The 19,436-nt window shown below is 34.4% G+C and overlaps 1 protein-coding gene across 3 annotated transcripts in view; it reads left to right on the forward strand.

Annotated features, from left to right (window-relative positions):
- Window positions 1–411: 411 nt before the first annotated feature.
- LOC150095271 (calcium and integrin-binding protein 1-like) overlaps window positions 412–19,436 on the forward strand; it is a 33,699-nt gene continuing 14,674 nt past the window's right edge. Inside the window, exons 1-4 of one of the 3 annotated variants that reach the window (XM_090410070.1) lie at window positions 412–443; window positions 14,698–14,798; window positions 16,749–16,783; window positions 16,904–17,003. In XM_090410070.1, coding sequence (XP_090266196.1) covers window positions 14,748–14,798; window positions 16,749–16,783; window positions 16,904–17,003 — 186 coding nt within the window. In that variant the 5' untranslated portion in view covers window positions 412–443; window positions 14,698–14,747. Of the gene's footprint in view, window positions 444–1,344; window positions 1,392–12,994; window positions 13,140–14,697; window positions 14,799–16,748; window positions 16,784–16,903; window positions 17,004–19,436 lie in introns of those variants that run through there. The other 2 variants (XM_090410069.1, XM_090410068.1) reach the window with 2 other exon arrangements.

Consider the following 19,436-nt stretch of genomic DNA (forward strand, 5'->3'; position numbering starts at 1 on the left):
TGGAGATATACAGGGTGATTCAAAAAGATGGACTCAGTTTCGTACGGCTATATTTCCTAAACTATACATCGTATGTGAATGATCTACATAACAATTGAAAGAGGAAGCCCTAAAGTTTGAAATACTATCGCTAGAGCGCTTGCTTATCGCACAGCAGCGTCAGTTGTGAGCAAAATGGCTACTATGTAGCACAAATATTTTACGTTCGTGAGCTCATTAAAACTGATTGGCGACTGCGGTGCAGTGTGCGTTTCGTCGTCGTTTCAACATTAAACCTTCAACGAGAAAGAGCATTTGTCGTTGAAATTATCAATTTGAGCAAACAGGTTGTCTGTGTAAGAGAAAAAAAAGCTCGGGCATCCTTCGGGTATGAGATGAATTCAGCTACCGTCTTGATGTTATCCGGGGGGGGGGGGGCACATTGAACATCTATAAACTTTATTGTGAGTATAATCAAATACGCTTTACATCATATTTGTCACTAGTTCTATGTTTCATATATATACTTATAAAATTGATTTTATAATTTCGTGAGACATCTTAAACAGCTATTTGTTGACTATGACGCGGAAAAGCAGGCTTTTGTAGAATTCACTTATCTCTCGATAAAAATCAACACGCTTCGATTTACATAATTATGTAAACGTATTTTGAGGATTTGGATATTTCTAAGTTTAATAAAGCGTGCACACTTGAATGTTTGAATTTAGCCTAGATATGACAAAGCAAAGGTACCAAGAATTCGGTCTAAAATAAACCGAGTTTAGTGATGTGCATTGTCATGGCAACCGAGTGTGATGATCTAATTCGAGTTAAACTTTCGCATGAGCCACGTATAATAGTTTTAAAAGTGCAAAATGGATGGTTTTTGAAAAGGCAACTAAAAACTGACTTATTTCTGTTACTGGACGTTAACTAAAAGTTCTTCTTCCTTTTTGCTTCTTTTTTTTCTGAGTGTATCACTGCTGGAGATTTAAAATGGTATACTCCGCACAGCAAATTACAAAAATAACGTTATTAATTTCTAAATTCTAAATATTTATTTCTGATAGTTCTCTATGACTTATCTTGTTCATTTTAGTTATTCATATTTATTTTCGTTTTACACTATCTAATTTTTGTTATAGAGATAATCTACCTTATAGACAGCACAGATAATCAAACGCTATTTCTACAGATATACTCGTACATAGCACATAAAAATATGCCTGTTGATAACAACGGAACTTTAGAATGGAATTTATTTCATCACAGAAAAAAAAATTATATGACGTCATCACTGATATATGACACGTAACTGTCCAATAGTACTGTAGAAAGATTATTGATATTATAGAATGAACAGGGAAATGTGAATCTCTGGTAAGGTGATGAGATTTGTAAATTATCTGGTAAGTAGCATTCATATTCACTACTTTTAGATATTCTGGTAAAAGTTCATTTGAAGATAATTATACTAAAAATATCCATACCTTAATAATTAAGGGGATACAAATCCCTTGTTGTTCAACTGCCAGTAAGCAGAACTCTAAGATCGAGAACTACGAATCTATGAGTTTCGTATATATTTATTTATATCTTATTTATACCGAAAAACTATCGGCGAATCCAAGTGTAAATGATCACTTGGTAGTACAACACCAAGGCAACTCGAAGCAAAGGTGGAGCAAGCCTCCCTCACTATCCTTGATATTTTCTCATAATGTAAAAACAAAGCCTCTAGGGGATGTAATACTGTAATTACATTATGAGAAGAGGTCACTACCCAGACCGGTTTCAACCTTTTTTGAGGTCTCATCAGTGAGTAGGTAGACCTGGAAGATAACAAGGTTTAAGTGAAAAGAACTTACATACCTTTACTATACGAATGCCATAAAGATGTGTTTGTATATTATAACATAAATTGAAAGCCAAACATATCCATACCTTATTTATGTCTATTTGTTTTGAATTTAAAAAAATTAACACTCTTTAAAGGCTGTTCCGTAAGTACAGAATTACAAAAAAATGAACAAAATGTAACCAGTAATGTTCACTAAGCACAGTGGCATAGCTAGAGCTTTTGCCACCCGGGGAGGTCCCTGAGTTTGCCACCCTTCTCAATACATACCAAAACTACTAAAAAGTCAAAAACGACGTATAGGTAAATAAATTAAAACACTGTGTTTATTTTTGAAGTTGGAATTAAAACTTTAATTCCAACATTTTAAAATGTTATTTTTCTTGCTTTTCTGTTAGAAAAATCGTCGATGACATTGGCGAAGTCGATTTCATCACTCAGTTACTGTTCTATAGACAGCATGCCAAGATTTCTTAAAGACAAAGTGCCACCCGGGTACGGACCTCCCCCCCCCCCATCTACGCCACTTACTAAGCACGATTAGCACGAAATCATAGATTATGAAACTGCGTAATCTGTGCATAACACAGTAAGTAGTCCAACGAACTACCCTTTCCACTAAGTTTTGCCATTCAATAGTAGTGGTAGTAGCAGTACCTAAAAAACACAGGAGATATACGAGGCATGTTTCAGTAAATCATAATTATCATATAAAGTTACAGAATTACCAAATGCATTATATCACAGATAATTATCGCATAAGTAGGTTATGATGGAGGGACGTTACACAGCACAGTGAATAACGAAGCACGTGTGTGACATCTCAATAAGTATTAACGATCATTCTGACAACGATTCTGTATAATATTAATTTTAATTATCATATGTTAATAAAAAGTTAAAATGTACAGAGGTGATAAAAAACGGGGGGGGATGTATTTTCACATAAATCATGACAAATACTTAAACTCTGTTACATAATTTTTACTTATTTTTTTATAATTACTTGATGATGATTCCTTCGTACACTCATTTCCTAGAGGTCTTAATCGTTATTTTAATGGCTGACGAGTCAGTTACGTTACGTCGATTATAATTAACAACTTATTAAGCAACCTGGCTGTAATTTTTGGATATTCAGTTCTTGGGTGATCACATATTTTTTATTTCGTAATTGTATTCACTCTATCGCCGTATAGTATAATAATCTAGCAAACTGTTCATGGCACCGAGCCAGTTGACGCCATTAGTTCGAGATCTAATGCTTTCATTTCTACGTGCACGCGAATCGTAATAGATGATATTTTACGTAGCTTCCTGCAGCCTTATTTAAAACCATTTTATGTTTCCAAGTTTCATCCGTAAGTTCAATACTCAACTTTTGGGTTAGAAATGTGGATACTAATGAATATTAATACTCTGAACATGTATCAAGAATAAAATATAAGAATGTATCATCTATATCGATATATAATATGTTCTGTATATTTAATGATAACAAATTAAAAAAAAAAAAAAGGTTATTGCCTTCTGTTCTTATTAACAAACGGCTTTCTGTATAACACTGTTACTGGCATTGTTCCAACTCTCATTATCTGTCTCCATACTGATCTCGCTATAAAGAAAGGAGAAATTTTGCACGGAATAAATTAATAGACTAGACACAGCATAAAGAGGAAATGGCATGAAACAATGAATGAGTGGCTATGGAAATCACGTGGTAGAGTGCAAAATGTTTATGAAAGTGAGATGAACAGAAATGCCGGTATGACTTACAAAAAAAAACGTGTAGTTTCTTCAAAAACGGTGTCTCCCAACATCTTGTCTACATAACGCCATGTGAACAAAATCACGTGCACTCTATCGGGGGATAGCCATATCTGTTTAGAATACCGCTTTGATATTATTGATTCGAAGTATGCACTGAACCAAACAACATGCAACTCCTAGATCAGCAACTGCTTCACGTGTCGACATGCGATAAGCTGTACTGTAACTCACAGAGCTGAATATGCTAAAGAGTAAGAACACTAGTAACTCGAGGTGTCCACCCTAAAGTGATTTCCATCTTATATTTCTTTGATAGTCCATATACTATTGCCCTTTCAGGAGTCAAACAGTGTTATATGATTTTCTGGAAGCTATGTAATCTCGAAACTACGCCAACACATGTTGGCGATGCATCATTATTATCCACCTCAAAAGTCTGTTGTATTATTTCTACTTTAGGAACCCCTGCACGTACTCTCATTAGCGAAGAAGAGATCGCCAAAGAATTAAAGCTGCTTTTATCAATTTTCCAGAAGAATAGTTATCGTAAACGACCGATTTCCAAACTCTTGTTAAATTCTCCTACACACTGTGCCGAAGAGAGTAATGATGTGAAACGTTATATCACCATTCCGTATATAAGCTCAATTTCTAACAAATTGGCAAAAATCCTCAAGAAATATAAGATTCGTACTTGATTCACCCCCTTAAATAGCTTAGATCCTGGCTTCGACCAGTAAAACCTACAATTTTAAGTATTCAGGTGTGTATCATCTTTGGTGTAGCTGTAATTCCCCATATTATGAACAGACAGAGAAATCAATCGAGCTTCATATCGAATAAACCAGGGCCATAGCCTTATCCAGTCATGTGCTTAATTCTGATCCCGGTGACCATCAATCCACTATGCACTCAGTAAACTAGGACAGATCCGAAATAAATTATTCACAAAGCTATGATGAACTTGAAAGAAAAATCTTAGAATCAGCAGAAATTATACTAAATCCTGTTCATCTTAATATCAGCCTTAGCCACAACCTTTCTGATTGTTATCCTTCCGCTATTCAGCTATGGCGGTAGCGAGACCACGTCCGCATGCACGAGAACAACAACGTAGCTAGTGCGTGAATTCATTCTAATACGAGCAATCCGTTAGCAATTTAGAACTTGGGTGATGTACCCAATTAATGTTTTTTATGTATCTCTTTTTTCTTACTTTTAGAAAGACGAAACTAGTGTCTCTGGAAATAAATTGATTATTTTCTATTTTAACATTCAGCTATATAGTCATATAAGTTATTTTCCTTAAAACATATAGTGTGTGTTATTTGTGACATCGATTTAATCACGAGTTTGGATCTTTTTAGAAGACGCTTCTAACTGCATGGAAAAAATGGCCTTCAGCTGAACAACCAGTGGGCTCTAAAGCAGAAAATTTAAAATTTCATAAAATTTTGGAAGAGTCAGCTGAACAAAAAGCAATAGAAATTTCTTTCAAATTATTATTCTTTTGTTGTGGTTTTTTTGGAAAAGTATAGTCAATAAATATATTATTTAATTCTTGATATTGTTTAATAGCATATTCCCGATAATTAATTATTTTAAACTTCGGACTCATCGAAAATTATTCCAATTGGGCACCTCATTTGCTATACGCGGAATGTACATTACGCTACCTGTCTGTAGGTGTTTTTTCCTGCCATTTTTGTCTCTCAAACACTTGCATTTCTAATCTTTCATTTCCAATATTCTGTTAAAGTGAACCATATACCATATCAATAGGTTTATCATATTTCTTGAAAGCAAAATACGGACAAAAAAACATACGAAAAATTTACTGTTGCACAAAGAACAAAATACAGTGCCACTCTCTTCATTCTCTGGTTCTAGCTTCAGAAATTTAAATTCACTTTGTAATTCTGTATTAAAATGACACTTTCTTTTATGAAATTTTTCTTTTGATGTAACCTTTGACATCACGGATTATTTTAAATACCTATAAAATTAGATCAATCGCCAACGTAACGACTTTTATCTGAATATTCACAATACGCCTGTGCAACATCGAATGCACGACATAATACAACTGGAAACTGTAGAAATAGGGAGGAGTAGGGACATACACAGGAATTGGGTCAGGTAACACATGTAATTCCCCTATTTCTACGTAAACAAAAATTCCCGCGAAAATCATTCTTGTGTTGTGTTATTTATCCGGTTACATTTTATAAAAAAAAATTATTTTTTTACATTTTATAAAAAAAAAATTATTTTTTTACATTTTATAAAAAAAAAATGACATTTTTTATTTTGCCGGTACGGACACGGGCAGGTCATTTAAAATACAAACTGTCCGTACCAAATACGGACGCATGGTAACCCTAATATTAGATTAGCACTGCTTATCTAATCTTGAATACCCATGTCAAGTTTATTTCTTTTACATTGTCGATATGGTTCTGAACAACACATATGTACACACACACACACACACACACACGGGATTCGAACCCGAAGCCAAGGTGTTGCGGGTTCGAATCCCGAGTAGACATGGATGTTTGTGATTGTCCTGTCCCAGTATGGACTGGGTGACCATGGGAGTAATAGACCCAAAACCTCCTGCAATGGGAGAAGCCTTCACCCTGCAGTGGGTAGAAAATAATTTTTTTATTATATATATATATATATATGGTGTTCAGTCTTTAAGCAACTCTTTCTTTCTTTCCTTCCCCAATTATCTGATCCGTGTTAAAATTGGGCTTGAACCCTATCTGTATATTAATTTAGTTTTTTTTTTTTTTTTTGCTAAATTCTCTCTTATTGCAATACGTTTATTTAACTGATATTCTACCATACCAGTTTTGCTTATTCTATTAGTTGTTTCCATAGTTCATCTGCCATTTTCACGTAAAATTTGTTCTGTAGCTTCATTACTAAGAATGTGGCCAAGTAAACATTCTGTTTATCTGACCGTTTTCAGAATTTTAGTTATTTTTATTACTTATTTTCGCGCCTAATTTGACGCAGCAATTATTTAGATTGGCTAAAGCCTCTGCAAGAATTGAAGAGAACAACATCATCAAGAAAGGACATTTCTATTCCTCTTAAAGTGTAATAAAAAGCATAATATATTCTGAGATTTTTTTTTGCTCTTTATTCCAGACAAGGATATAGTCCTAATAGGAAAATAATCCTATTTTAAAGTACGAATGTTATAATTCTAACTAGTAGTCTTCGACGTGGCGGTCTTTATGCGTGAGTCCAGGATTACAATTAAGATATTAAGTCTCCCATCCCAGAGGAAACTTTCACTAGGTGAATCATTGAGCAACCGAATAACATCAAAGCATAACACAGCTATATGCGTGCTATTATAAAGATTAGTAGCAATTGTAATAGACAGAAGTTTAGCTCTCAATTTCAAAAAAAACAAAAAAAACTATCAAACTGTGTGTGTGTGTGCGCGCGCGCGCACAAAAATGACAGAAGTGATTATAACCAAAATTTCGTCGATTATCCAGCTGACTTTAGTATTCATAATCGATACAAACTTCTCAACTTAATTTTTCCATAGCTCTGTCAGTCATTACAAAGAACTGAAAGGATTCGTTTGTTGCTGCGTAAACATACATTTGTTGGATAATGTGGTTCATTGGTTTCTAAGTGTGTGCTTTTATCAATGTGAGTCATAGGATAAATAGTAACGACAAACTGCACGGGAATGAAACTACGTTTTTTTTTTTTTTTGTTGTTAATTAATTATAAAAGTAGATACAAATAATTAACAATAATGGTTTCATTAAACGAATGAACATTTACTAAAGACGAATAAGATGACAACCAGGGAACGCGATTAAAAATATTAGAGAGTAATAGGAATACTCGAATTGTTTAATTTCTGGAGATAAAAAAATGAATATTTCAATGACCCTTCCAAGTAACTAATGCATTCTTAGTTAGTGGAAAGAGTTTCTGGGTGTCTGGAACTGGTGTGTTACCACCATGAATCACTCTTCCGTTAATACTATAAATTAAACGAAGCTTTGTCTTTATTGAAATCCAAGATGACGCACCCTCAGCAGAGCAGCAAATTAGTTATGTAGAAGGCAGTCATAGATCCCTTGCTATTGGCATGCTTTGAATGATATTCATATTCCATCTTTTACTATGAGGTTTATTTGTCCTGTGTTTGACTGGACTTCTATTTTTGTATGACATGGATTACTTCGAGGAAATAGTTCCATTGTTGGCATTGCAATTTGGTAGCGAGAAACGTTACAAACGCGCGCGCGCACACACAATTATACAATTAAAAATTTGTCCAGCTTTCTATAAAATAATGCTGTGAGATCAAAGATATAAGGGAATGCAGAAACAAAAAAAGTTTATGAACAAATGGAGATTAATTTACTAAAATAAAGAGAGTATAAAGTACTAAAATATTTGATTGTGGATACATTGATATAATTTGAGAAAGAGGAAGAACTAGAAAGAAGGGGGAAATATTATATTCTGCCTGGATTGAAAGTACGCTACAATATGGTTTATTAAGTTGGGGGGATCTGCGTGGTTAGCCAAATTGCTATGCGCTTCGCAACCTGGGGAAGGAGTGTCCTCGGTTCGATTCCCGTCGCCGACGTGAGGAGCATAAGGATCTTTCTCAGCCATAACCAAGTCAGCCGGTCTTGGGAGTGGACAGGGATTCATCCTACAAGGGCAAACCGGCCCCGTGAACACACTTGGAGGCATAGGAATAATCACCTTATTCTGACGGGTACGGTTTAGAAGAGCTAAGGATAGCTCCGTAACAGGCCACTAGGCCTAATATGTGAAGGGAAGAAGTTGGAGAGGAATCTATCGGGCTACGCTGAAACTTTTAGTTTCGACTCAGAATAAAGTAATTAAAATCTTAACTAGAAACAAATACAAGGATATTGCATTGTGTGACAAAAATACACATACTAAATATACTATCCCTTAGATATTTATACGCCTATAGGGTACTATTATTCATAAAAAAAAACGACAAAGAATACGTAAATATCAAACAAGATGCTTTCCTTAGTAGACATAAGGGCCTAAAATACATAGTTCCTAAAGCAAATAAACAAGCAATACACAAACATTCTTATTTAGCGCCAAAAATATTCAACACACTACCTTTAACAATACGAAATGAAACTAACCCAAACAAAACTCGAATGAAAGAATATTGATTTTCACACAGAAATCAGGAAGCTCTCTTCAAAATAATTGTATAAATTATTGGTTTTTGCTTATTGGTATTAAAAACATCCAGTTTCAGGTGTAAAATATAAAAAATTTAAATGATATTTAACTACTTTGTTTTATTTTGTTCCTAATTAATATTATGCAACTTTCTCTGTGCATATTAGCGTGTTTCCTTTGTTCATTATATTATTATATTATCTACTCTATACTATAAAATGATAAGCTGAAATTGGAAACGGATATGACGTCAGCTTTGAAACGGATGTAAGCTTTTAAACAATGAAAAACCTACATCCTACAAATCAAACAATGAAAATAACAGTGCGTATTCATTACTGAGATTAGCATAACCGGCTTACCAGCCCGTAATTAGGGGATTTGGGCGCCGTAGGCGCAAGGGGGGGGGGACGGAACCCCCTTTCTAGTCTTCAAAATTCGAGTCATCAGAATTCAAGGAGAACCGGCCTACCAGTCCGAAACTCGGGGGGAGATAGACATTGGGCGTCAGGGGGGAGAAGTCCCCCCTAGTAATAATATATAATATGTATATTATATGGATGTACATATGTGTATATAATGATAATGCATTACATAACTTTTTGTAACTTTATGCATTCGTAACTTGGACGATCTGTTGCTGCTCTTAGGTTACATATATGATTGTCAAAATTTTGTACTAGAATATGGACCTTATAATAAAAAAAAAATACAATACACAAAAAAAAAAAAAAAAAAAAGCGAGCAACGCTCAAAAAGATTTCGAAAAATCAGACTTTTGAAAGGTTGAAAAAAAGTTTTAGGAAGTTGGGATTGGAATTGACAAGCATCCAGTTTAACAGGAAGAGAAAAACCTGAAGTGAATGTTGAATGTGGGTAGTGCTCGCGAGCCCTATTTTTTTCATTTATTTTGTGTTTTCATAGCTACACATTTAACATATCTTAACTTTTTGTAATGGAGGACCATCAGGCGCATGAGACCATCAAACCGTAGATCACATCCAGTGAGGTTAATACATGTAGCAACCTGGATGAGTCATTTCAAGGACCTTCTGACAGATAATAGGAAGGAATACGTTCGGGGAGAGGATACAGATGGTGATTTGAGGGTATAGTAGCAGGTGGATCCATTTTTGGAGGGTAAGGTGTGAAATGGCTTGGCAAGGTTACGTAATGGGAAGGCAGCCAGCTCGGAATGAGTACGCATGGAATCGTGGAAGTATGGAGGTGATCAGCTGCTAAGAATAATAACAAGAACGTTCACTCAAGTCCTAGAAGGGGGATGTAATTCCCGATGAGTGGTCATTATCATATATTACTCCCATTTTTTAAAAGGGTAATAAAATGATCCTCCTTCAAATTACAGAGGCATTACTTTGATGGCCTCCATGAGTAAGTTGATAAGTAAAATTAACTGCAAGGTTAGAAAAGAGTATTGCCTTTTGTGTGTCAGAAAAACAGGCTGGCTTTACTGCTGAAAAATCTTGTATCGATAATATTTTCATCATAACAGATCACAGAAAAAAGAATTCCCCAAGGGCAGGAAACACACTTGATTTTCATGCAGTGGCGAATTCTCCATGCTTGCTGCGCAAGCTCATTAATTGAGAAAGAAGTAATAATTATTTGTTAATAAATGCATGCATTTATAAGCATTCCATTTAGGCTTTTATTTTTGTAGACAGAAGACGTCTTAAGCTTGCGCGGCAATAATTGAACTTTGCGTTGTGTATCGAAGGCCGATGCTTACTCGTCTAGTCAAAGCTACCTTGGCTTGCTCGGTTGTATGAGCTTCCAGGTCCTTGCAGCAGCATTGTGATTTCATGCGCGCGCATAGCCACTTCACGTCGTCTCACTCTGTTTAAACACAGGCCATACGCAGCCAACGTAGCTCTAGCCAGTGAGCTTCAGCCAGCCTTTACGTGCGTTACAGTGCGCGCTGCTTGGGAAAATTAAGTTATTAATTATAGCTCATAAAGAAGAACCGTAGGGTAGAATTTGTATTCAAGTAGCTAAATTGAAAAAGACAGAATATCATTTGTAAAATAAATGTTGTATTTGTGATTAAATGTACATAAATTTCTAAATATATAGTTTTAAATGGTCAGTAATTCATTATTCCGCTAATCAGACTTCACTCCCTGAATGATAACAAGAGCAAGCGTGAATTTCAAGACTAGAATTCGCCCCTGCTTTCCTGGACCTTGAAAAGGCCTATGATTCAGTTTCCATTAGCAGACTCTGGGGGTTCGATGAAGAAGATGAATGTGAGCGAGTCAGTCAATCATCACTCTGATTAATAGAATACATAAGGAGGTGCAGAGCAGCTGTTAAGTGTTGAGGACTGGCAATAACCGAGTTTGTAACATCTAAAGGTCTGAGACAAGGATTAAGATTTACTTTAATGCCGTGCTGGCTCGTTGAAATGATTTATGTAGAGCAATGGGAATTGTGATTGGAAACAGTGTCATTTATTCACTATTGTTTGATGACGATCAAGTGATAATTGCTCATGATCAGGATGACCTTATGACGAGGAAACTGGTTGATGCTTACAACATGGGAGGCTAAAATTAAATTTTACCAAGACAAAATATTTGTGTTTGTTGGAGAAGGCAGAGATATAGATCTTCTGGTTGGTAAAGTCAAGGCAGTAGATCATTTCAAATACTTAGGATCTATTATTCATAAGTAGAAAAAATGTGAGAAAGAGGTAGATGATCGTGTCAACCAAGTCCATAATGGAGTGGAGACATTCGGCAAGAAACCAAGAAGATGATATTCTAAATGATAGTAGAGAGTGTTCTGATGTATGGGAGAGGATGGACATTGAATACAAAGCAGAAAAGTCGTATATGAGCTGTAGAAATGGCTTACGATGAAGTACGTGTATATGTCGCCTTCAGAGAGTTCGGAATAAGATCATCATGGAGAGATTGAACCGTAGGTAAATGTGATGGACCGTCTGGAATGTTGATCTTTACAGTGGTACGGACAAGTTCAACGGATGCCACATGAGAGATGGCCCAAGCGAGTGATGAATTGATCACCACCAGGAAGACGGAAGACTGCCTTGACTTACATGAAGAGGAGATGTTGTAGAGGCAATAAGAGTTACAAGGTTTGCACGAAGGTCCCTGGAACGACCATTCACATTGGAGAAGAGGATTACAAGACAACTGCTGAACAGCAGAAATGCTCTAAAAGTAAAAGTAACTTCTTGTAATTTGATCGCAAATATATTTCATCATTTTCTATTTATAATGTGTGGTTTTCTGAGGATGCATGTATTATTATTATTATTATTATTATTATTATTATTATTATTATTATTATTATTATTATTATAACTGTGTCTCCATTGAGTCAAAAGTCTCATCGCCGACAACTTTTGTGACGGGTTTATTTTGTTTCGAATTTTTCTTTCGTTTTGTTTGTGATTAGAGTTGATGATGTACGTGAAAAGTGGAACTTTGCAATCCCTGCAATGCTCTTTAATTTTCATGAACACAGATCTAAGAGAACATGAGACTAAACATACAAGCCACGTTATGATGTTCCGAAATTTTAGTTATTGTTAAGGGTGTTTGAATTTTAGCGTGTTGCTCAGTTTAAAGTCAAGAGTGGACATACTTAGTCTATGTTTATAAATAGTTGTTTTCTAAATGTTTATGACATACAGAAATCTTAAACATCGTTTATGGAGAATTTCTTAAGAAGGGTTACTAAAATAACCAATGAAAAATAGAGGTCTCAAACTGCATAATATTTAGCACTCATCTCTTGATCTCCTTTCTATGATCTTGATTCCAAGAACTGAGAATAATATAAAATCTTATTAAATCAGAAATTTTAATATTAGTTCTAATGCTGAGGTACGAAATCTCAGTGTTTTTAAGCATTTTCCCCATTTTCTTGAATCCTTTAGAATCCTACAAATATAATTCGTTCCCATATCTTTCTATCCTTCCCTTTTTTTCAAGTTTCTTGTTCTCTCTCTTTTATTCAAATGATCAATATCTGTGTATACATGTATCTATTTTAAGATCTCTCAATTTTAATAATGGATTTACATTGTATTTGGCTTAGATCTCCTTATATTTTTGAGGAATAAATCTTGAGGATTGTTTTACACAAAGTGGATTAGATATAAATTTGTGCATCAGTAACAATTTTCATCATCAGATATGATGTCAGCAGTGGAACTATTTCCCTAAAGGAATCTATCTGCTACAGAAAAATGTCTCGTATAGCACAAATACATCGTTAATGGAAATAGAAACAGTGAACCATATCAAAGGTAATGGAACCATGATTGTCTTTTAAATAATTCAGTTTGAAACATTATCTGATGAGGAACTGGTCAGATAAAAGAAAGAGAGAGAGAGAGAGAGAGAGAGTGATGGCCAAATACAATAGGTCTTATCATAGAATGAATACTTTAAATACTTTGGAAAACCAGTCTTACCTGAATTAGATTGTTAGTACTTTGCCTAGTTGTGAAGTATAATCTGTTTAGCAAACAGAAAGCTCAGAATCTAATCCTGTGAAAAAAAAATGAACATTGAGTATATACATCATCTGAAAACCGGTGTAACCAATCTTTATAAATGCATCTAGAAAAATTATATCACGTGCCATAGTGTAGCGAGTTTTGATAATTTAAAAATAAAATCATGTGTGATATTATTTCTACTATTTTTTACCGTTGTCATTGATTTTACAAAGAGATATTGTGTTAAGGTATTTCTTACAACCTAAAGTTATTACTTTAGTATCGAAAACTAAACTTGGATATGAGTATAATCCAAAACAATCGAAACTTAGCTGTTATTCATTTTTGAACAAGCTATAGTTCAAAACTTAGAGAGAAAGATAGAAGAAGAAATTAATGATGTATTTATGCTAATCCGAATTTCTTTTGTTGTTGTTGTTGTTGTTGTTGTTGAAAAGAAAATGTAAAATATGAAAACGACAAAATTCTTCATTCGGTTACGTTTGTTTTGGTTTTTCTCCCGATTAAACCAACCGAAGAACAAACACATACGAATACGCAGAATTTATGACTCTTGTCGCCTTAAAATAAATCACAACATTGAACAAACAAGCATGCCAAATACGAGCATTTTTAAGTTCTTATTTTCATCCCAAGAACCCCCCCCACACACACACACACGCACACGGTGTAATTACGATACGATACCCAAGAACTAGAAGAATTGTAGGGTGGGGAGAGGGGAAGGAATCTCAGTTCTTAACGGACCACGAAATATTTTTAGCGGCAGAAATCCTAATTGCACCGCTATCTTCCAAACAGCATTACCATTCTATAAAATAGCTTCCTATATAAACGTTTTAATCATTAAATTCTTTATATTACTATGAGGTGATGATTGCATTCGGTTTATGATTAGTAAGAACGTGCTTCTGAAGAGTAAATTAGATAACGCTTAAATAACTCTTTCAGTGGATATTAAAATCTTCAATAACAAATCAAATAGTATAAATGTTCCAGGATTCAAGGATCATTTAAGAGAGAAGAGTTCTGATCGTAAAGAAAATATATTGGTCTCTACTAATATTCTTTCGGTGGGAAACATCCGTCTGTAGACTTAAATCGAGCACAAGAATTCGCAGTTTGGCTCTCACTGTTTAACAATTCACGAGGTATGACCAGTAATGGAGTGTAATGTGTGTGTGTGTGTGTGTGTGTGTGTGTGTGTGTGTGTGTGTGTGTGTGTGTGTGTGTGTGTGTGTGTGTGTGTGTGTGTGTGTGTGTGTGAGAGAGAGAGAGAGAGAGAGAGAGAGAGAGAGATCAAAGAGGCTCAAAGTTAAACCGTTTTTCTTCTCCAACGCAGGAAGTGCTTTGGTGATCGATATCCTCTGGACCATTTCCAAGTGTTTCATCATGGGTAGCAATAAGAGCCAATTAACTAAAGAAGAATTGGAAGATTACAAGGTAATTAAAATATTTGTAAGTTCATTGTATACAGCAGAAAAGCAATAAAATTTAAATGACCAACAGATCTTCTGAAGGCCATAATATCATTTAGTTACTCCGCAACTAAAGCATAAGAGAGCCAGACACTTTTCGCTAACAAAATTCAACTCTTCAAGAATTCCCTCCTCCCTCCCACAAAGAATTTTATAGTAACTACGACTACATTTACTAGCGGAGGCATGCCAAGTACTTAAGGTATTTTCGTTGACCACACCCTTGATTTTCTTATTCTTTAATCTATCATCTGCTGATAGAACTCCATCCACGTTCCATTTTATCTTTAAAAAATGGCACTTTAGTCAGGAATGGGAAAAAACGAATTTAATTGTTGACACATGTAGGTTGGATTAGAAATTAAATTTGAACGATCTCATCCACTAATAGATCATTCTATTAATGCCTTCCTTTCAGTTACTTTCATTTAAAGTTTCACGAACGAGACTAAATAAAAAATAAAAAAACTCCCTGTATTTTTTATCTTCATCTAAAAAAAAAAGCGACATTATTATTGGCTATGCCCTCTTTCACGGATGATCATTTCTGCGGAGTGAGCAGATGATGGCGTAATATACGCAATCATGTAGTTAGAGGTCGGCTTGCTAAAGTCATGGATGTCAACTATCTTAGAGAACAGTCAATGCATGCTTAACAATCGCAAAAAATAGAGAGAGACAGACAGTGAAAGAGGATTGATATTCCAAACAGGAAGTGCATGTGTCCATTGTGGGCTGTTATTACTTGCAGAGATTGCATTGTTTTGTTTCAAGATATGCGATTACGGCTCATTTACTTATGGTTAGATAAGTAAATCACTTATCTGCTGTCTCGTCGTCGTATAAAATATATATTGAATTATTTGTGTTGTATCGCTAATATAGGGTTTAAGTTATTTATCTTTAGTCATAAGACAAACAATATTCGCTTCAAAGAAATTACTATCAATTTTCTTACTTGTAGAGATTTGTTTTGAGAAGCAATTTAGAAGGAAAAGGTAAAGGTGAAGAGTGTTTTGGCAAAGTTAGTGCCCATCCTATACACGAGGTTAAGGTTTATGTTCAAGTTCAGGTTCACGGTAGGATCGGAGTGATTACTGAAGTTGATCTTCGTTGATAGCAGTTTCCTTATTTAAAAACTGAAAAAACTAACCATAAAATTGATGGGGCCTTTTTATTATGAATTTCTCTATAAAATAAAAAAAAATGTTAAAATTGTCTCTCATTTTTATAAAATTTTCATAATAACTAAACACGTGCACATCTGTCGGTTTTTATTATAATAAGAATTATATTTATTTGCCTCCATAAGCAATGTAATAGCTATTCAAACATGCGACATTTATTCTTATCAGGCTTCCCAAGACAAGTTTCATCATTTCATGAAAATAAGGGAAGATAAATTATTCAGATGTGATGAACGGCGTTCGTGTATTATGGCCATTTTGATCAAACTTTTAACATTTGTCTATTTAGGTCATATCTTCAAACGAATATCCCATTCTCTCTCTCTCTCTGCATGCGTGTTTTTTTTTTTTTTGGATGAGTGTCAAGAAACGCCTACTTCCTATTTCATCGCTTTATAGGAAAACACAGGTGGGAACTTTCTTTCAAAAATGTAGATTTTTCGTACCCCAGACTAAAAATTACAAATTGTAATAAAACTGAATGGACTATAATTGCATTCTCGACACTCTAATATATTATTTATCTTTACCATTCGTGATGGAGCAAATCTGAAACCAGCTAAATAAAGAGAAAGGTCAAATTTTCTTTCTTGCTGAGAGATTTAAGATAAGAGACTTAAGATACTTTGCCTGCAATTTAGTTACTGTGTAACTAAATTGCTAGTAACTCCCCCCCCCCATTCCCACACTCCAAAAACTATATTATGATTTTTTTTTTCATCTTACAGGAACTTACTTTTCTTACTCGGAAGGAAATTCTCCAGTAAGTTGTTAACTAGTTTCCTTTTTTTTTTTTTTGTTCAAGTATATTATATTAATTTTTTTTTTTAAAAAAATGTCCTAATCCTCATATAAATACGTAAAAACGTTTTCTTCCATTTAGTGCTTTCAGTCGTTTTAAACATTTAGATCCTCGAACGTTACGTAAACAGAAGGGTCTTAGAATATCTGGCAGATTGGTTCGCAATATGCCAGAACTTAAGGTAAGCGTTTTCTATCATAAAAGATATACTTAAATATATTTATTTGCAGATATTTGATTGTGGTTTTCATTAGTGAATTAAATTTTTGCTAAACTCGTGAAACAAACAAATACCCAACTAAAATTTACCCTACATTCTATGGTCAAGTATAATGAAAACATTATTATAATTTTGATGAAAATAATCACGAGAAAATAGTACCGAATGTTTATTTGAAATATTCTGAAAAGCAAGTTTCATGAAGTTCCCGATGATTAACAATAAACAAACAAGCAAACAGAAAACACTGAAGTTTATAGCAATGGCTTCCCCCGTTTACCAACTTGAAGGCTAAAGATCAATGGATTATTTATTCGTTAAAACAATCTAAATTAGAAAAAGTAACAAATCATACATACCTGGTCAACTCGAAAATTAGGATGATAGTGAGGTCATCATCATTTTAGACATCATCAGTGTTCTGAAGATTCTGATGATATCATCCAAAAAATTCAAAAATTTTTAAACGAATAATTAATCGATTATTCTTAAGCCTATAGATTAGTAAACGGGAAAAGCCCCATTACTATAAATCGTAATTTCGTTGTTTATAATAGCTGCAGGTATTCTTGACATGCGTGGGGGTTACCATGACAACAACGAGACTATTTACTTTATTGTACAAGTTATCATAAGCAACTATAGAGCCTGTTAACCAGAGTAATGATTACCTTGACAACGGTGGTGAAGCGATCCTAACTGAATAAATTTACGAAAGTTAGCTTAATCCTATGTGAATATTTCTTTTATTTATAGAAATCAGATTAATTTTGCAGTACTGATCACGCATTGAAATGGATTCACTTCCGTATAAAGTATTTCCTCGTTCCAATATTAAGCATATTCTTATTAAAACATATTTCAATAATATTTAGGATGTAATCTCAACTGAACTGTAACTTCGTGAATTTCATGGTAACGTTATTAATGTACAAAACAAATAACAAACTACAGTATTCAAAAAGGACGTCCGCGGCGCCCCCATTCTCAAAACAGTACTTCCTCAGCGCCAGCTAGTAATTGTGGTGCTTTTCTAGCTGGTGACTAGACTGTGGCGTCTTGCGTGAATCATTAAACTGGGGGCTGCTCTTTCCTGCAAGAACGAATGTGTTCTGGGTGAATGATAAAGGTATCGCGTGCTCAAACGAAAGAGTAATTGTCTTCCATAGTCCGCCTTCCTAGATGATGGCTTAGTGAGGTTCCAGTTTGTCTGCGAGATTCCAGAACATGAATCTCACTGGCTGTAACGTCTGTCTTATCGTGTTACTTCTGTTTTTAACGTTCTGCGCTTCTGAATGGCGTAGCAGACAGAAATCTTGTACGATGGAGTAATGAGCCACACAAGGAAATGTAGATAAAAGTCGTTGGATTAATTTTTTATATGAAACATAGCAAGCACGTTCTTGTAACTTATGTAAATTTCATACAGTGACTAAGTTACTGATGAAATAAGTTATTTAAGTAGGGTCGCTCTTTTAGTTACTTCGATAATATCAATGTTTTCAATTTAAAAGAAAAAAAATGAGCTAAAAGACGAACTGAAAAGTAATCCAGTTGGAAAAATCAGTGTATCGAAATATAAACTTTTGTTTGTATTTGTAAGATACTTCCAAACAATAAACATCAGTAAATCTATTTGCTCAAGTAGGATTGGCAAAATAAGAAGAAACAAGAAATATACTGACGTAGATTTTCTATTTCTGAAGCAGTGGCTTCACATTCCGTAGTGCAAAGGTACTCGAATGGCATCCGCATCCTAATAGATTTAAAAGAAAGTAGAGAAAGATAATTCAGAAGGATAGTCTTCGTGAAGCAAAAAATAAAAAAATAAAATAAAATAAAATAAATAAAATAAAATAAAATAAAAGACATACATAAACGGAGGATTTTAGAAGATTTAAAAAGAACTGTTTTAAAGAGTACTAAGGATTTTTGGACAAATCTGAGGTTCATAGCCCCTGATGTAGGAAGCTATACTAACGAAATTATCCACAAAACTCTCTCTCTCTTTCTCGAATAGCCTTGCGACAACGTTTCTGGTTCCACAAGAAAGACGTTTAAGGTCTGGTGAAACATGTTATATTATGCGATACATAAAATACATAATATTTGCCGAAACACAGCAAACCCTGGCATTTTCTTGCATCACGTTAATTTAAAGAGATTTGTATTGTCTTATATTCTAAAACAACACTAAAGATTTCTGCCATTAGCAGTGGCACGGTCTACATTGGTTGAAATCCATTTAGTACGAACATTATTTACAGAATCGAATGCCAAGATGGCTGAGGTGCGATTCACGAAGTATAGTATATATAAAAAAAAAAACAAAAAAAACAATGCACTAGACAGCACTACTGCAATTAGTCTAAGCTTTCAAAAGATATTATGGAT

The sequence above is a fragment of the Typopeltis vanoorti genome, chromosome 20 (genome assembly GCF_054136105.1).
Source record: "Typopeltis vanoorti isolate ZY-2024b chromosome 20, IOZ_Tvanoo_1.0, whole genome shotgun sequence".
Classification (NCBI taxonomy): domain Eukaryota; kingdom Metazoa; phylum Arthropoda; class Arachnida; order Uropygi; family Thelyphonidae; genus Typopeltis; species Typopeltis vanoorti.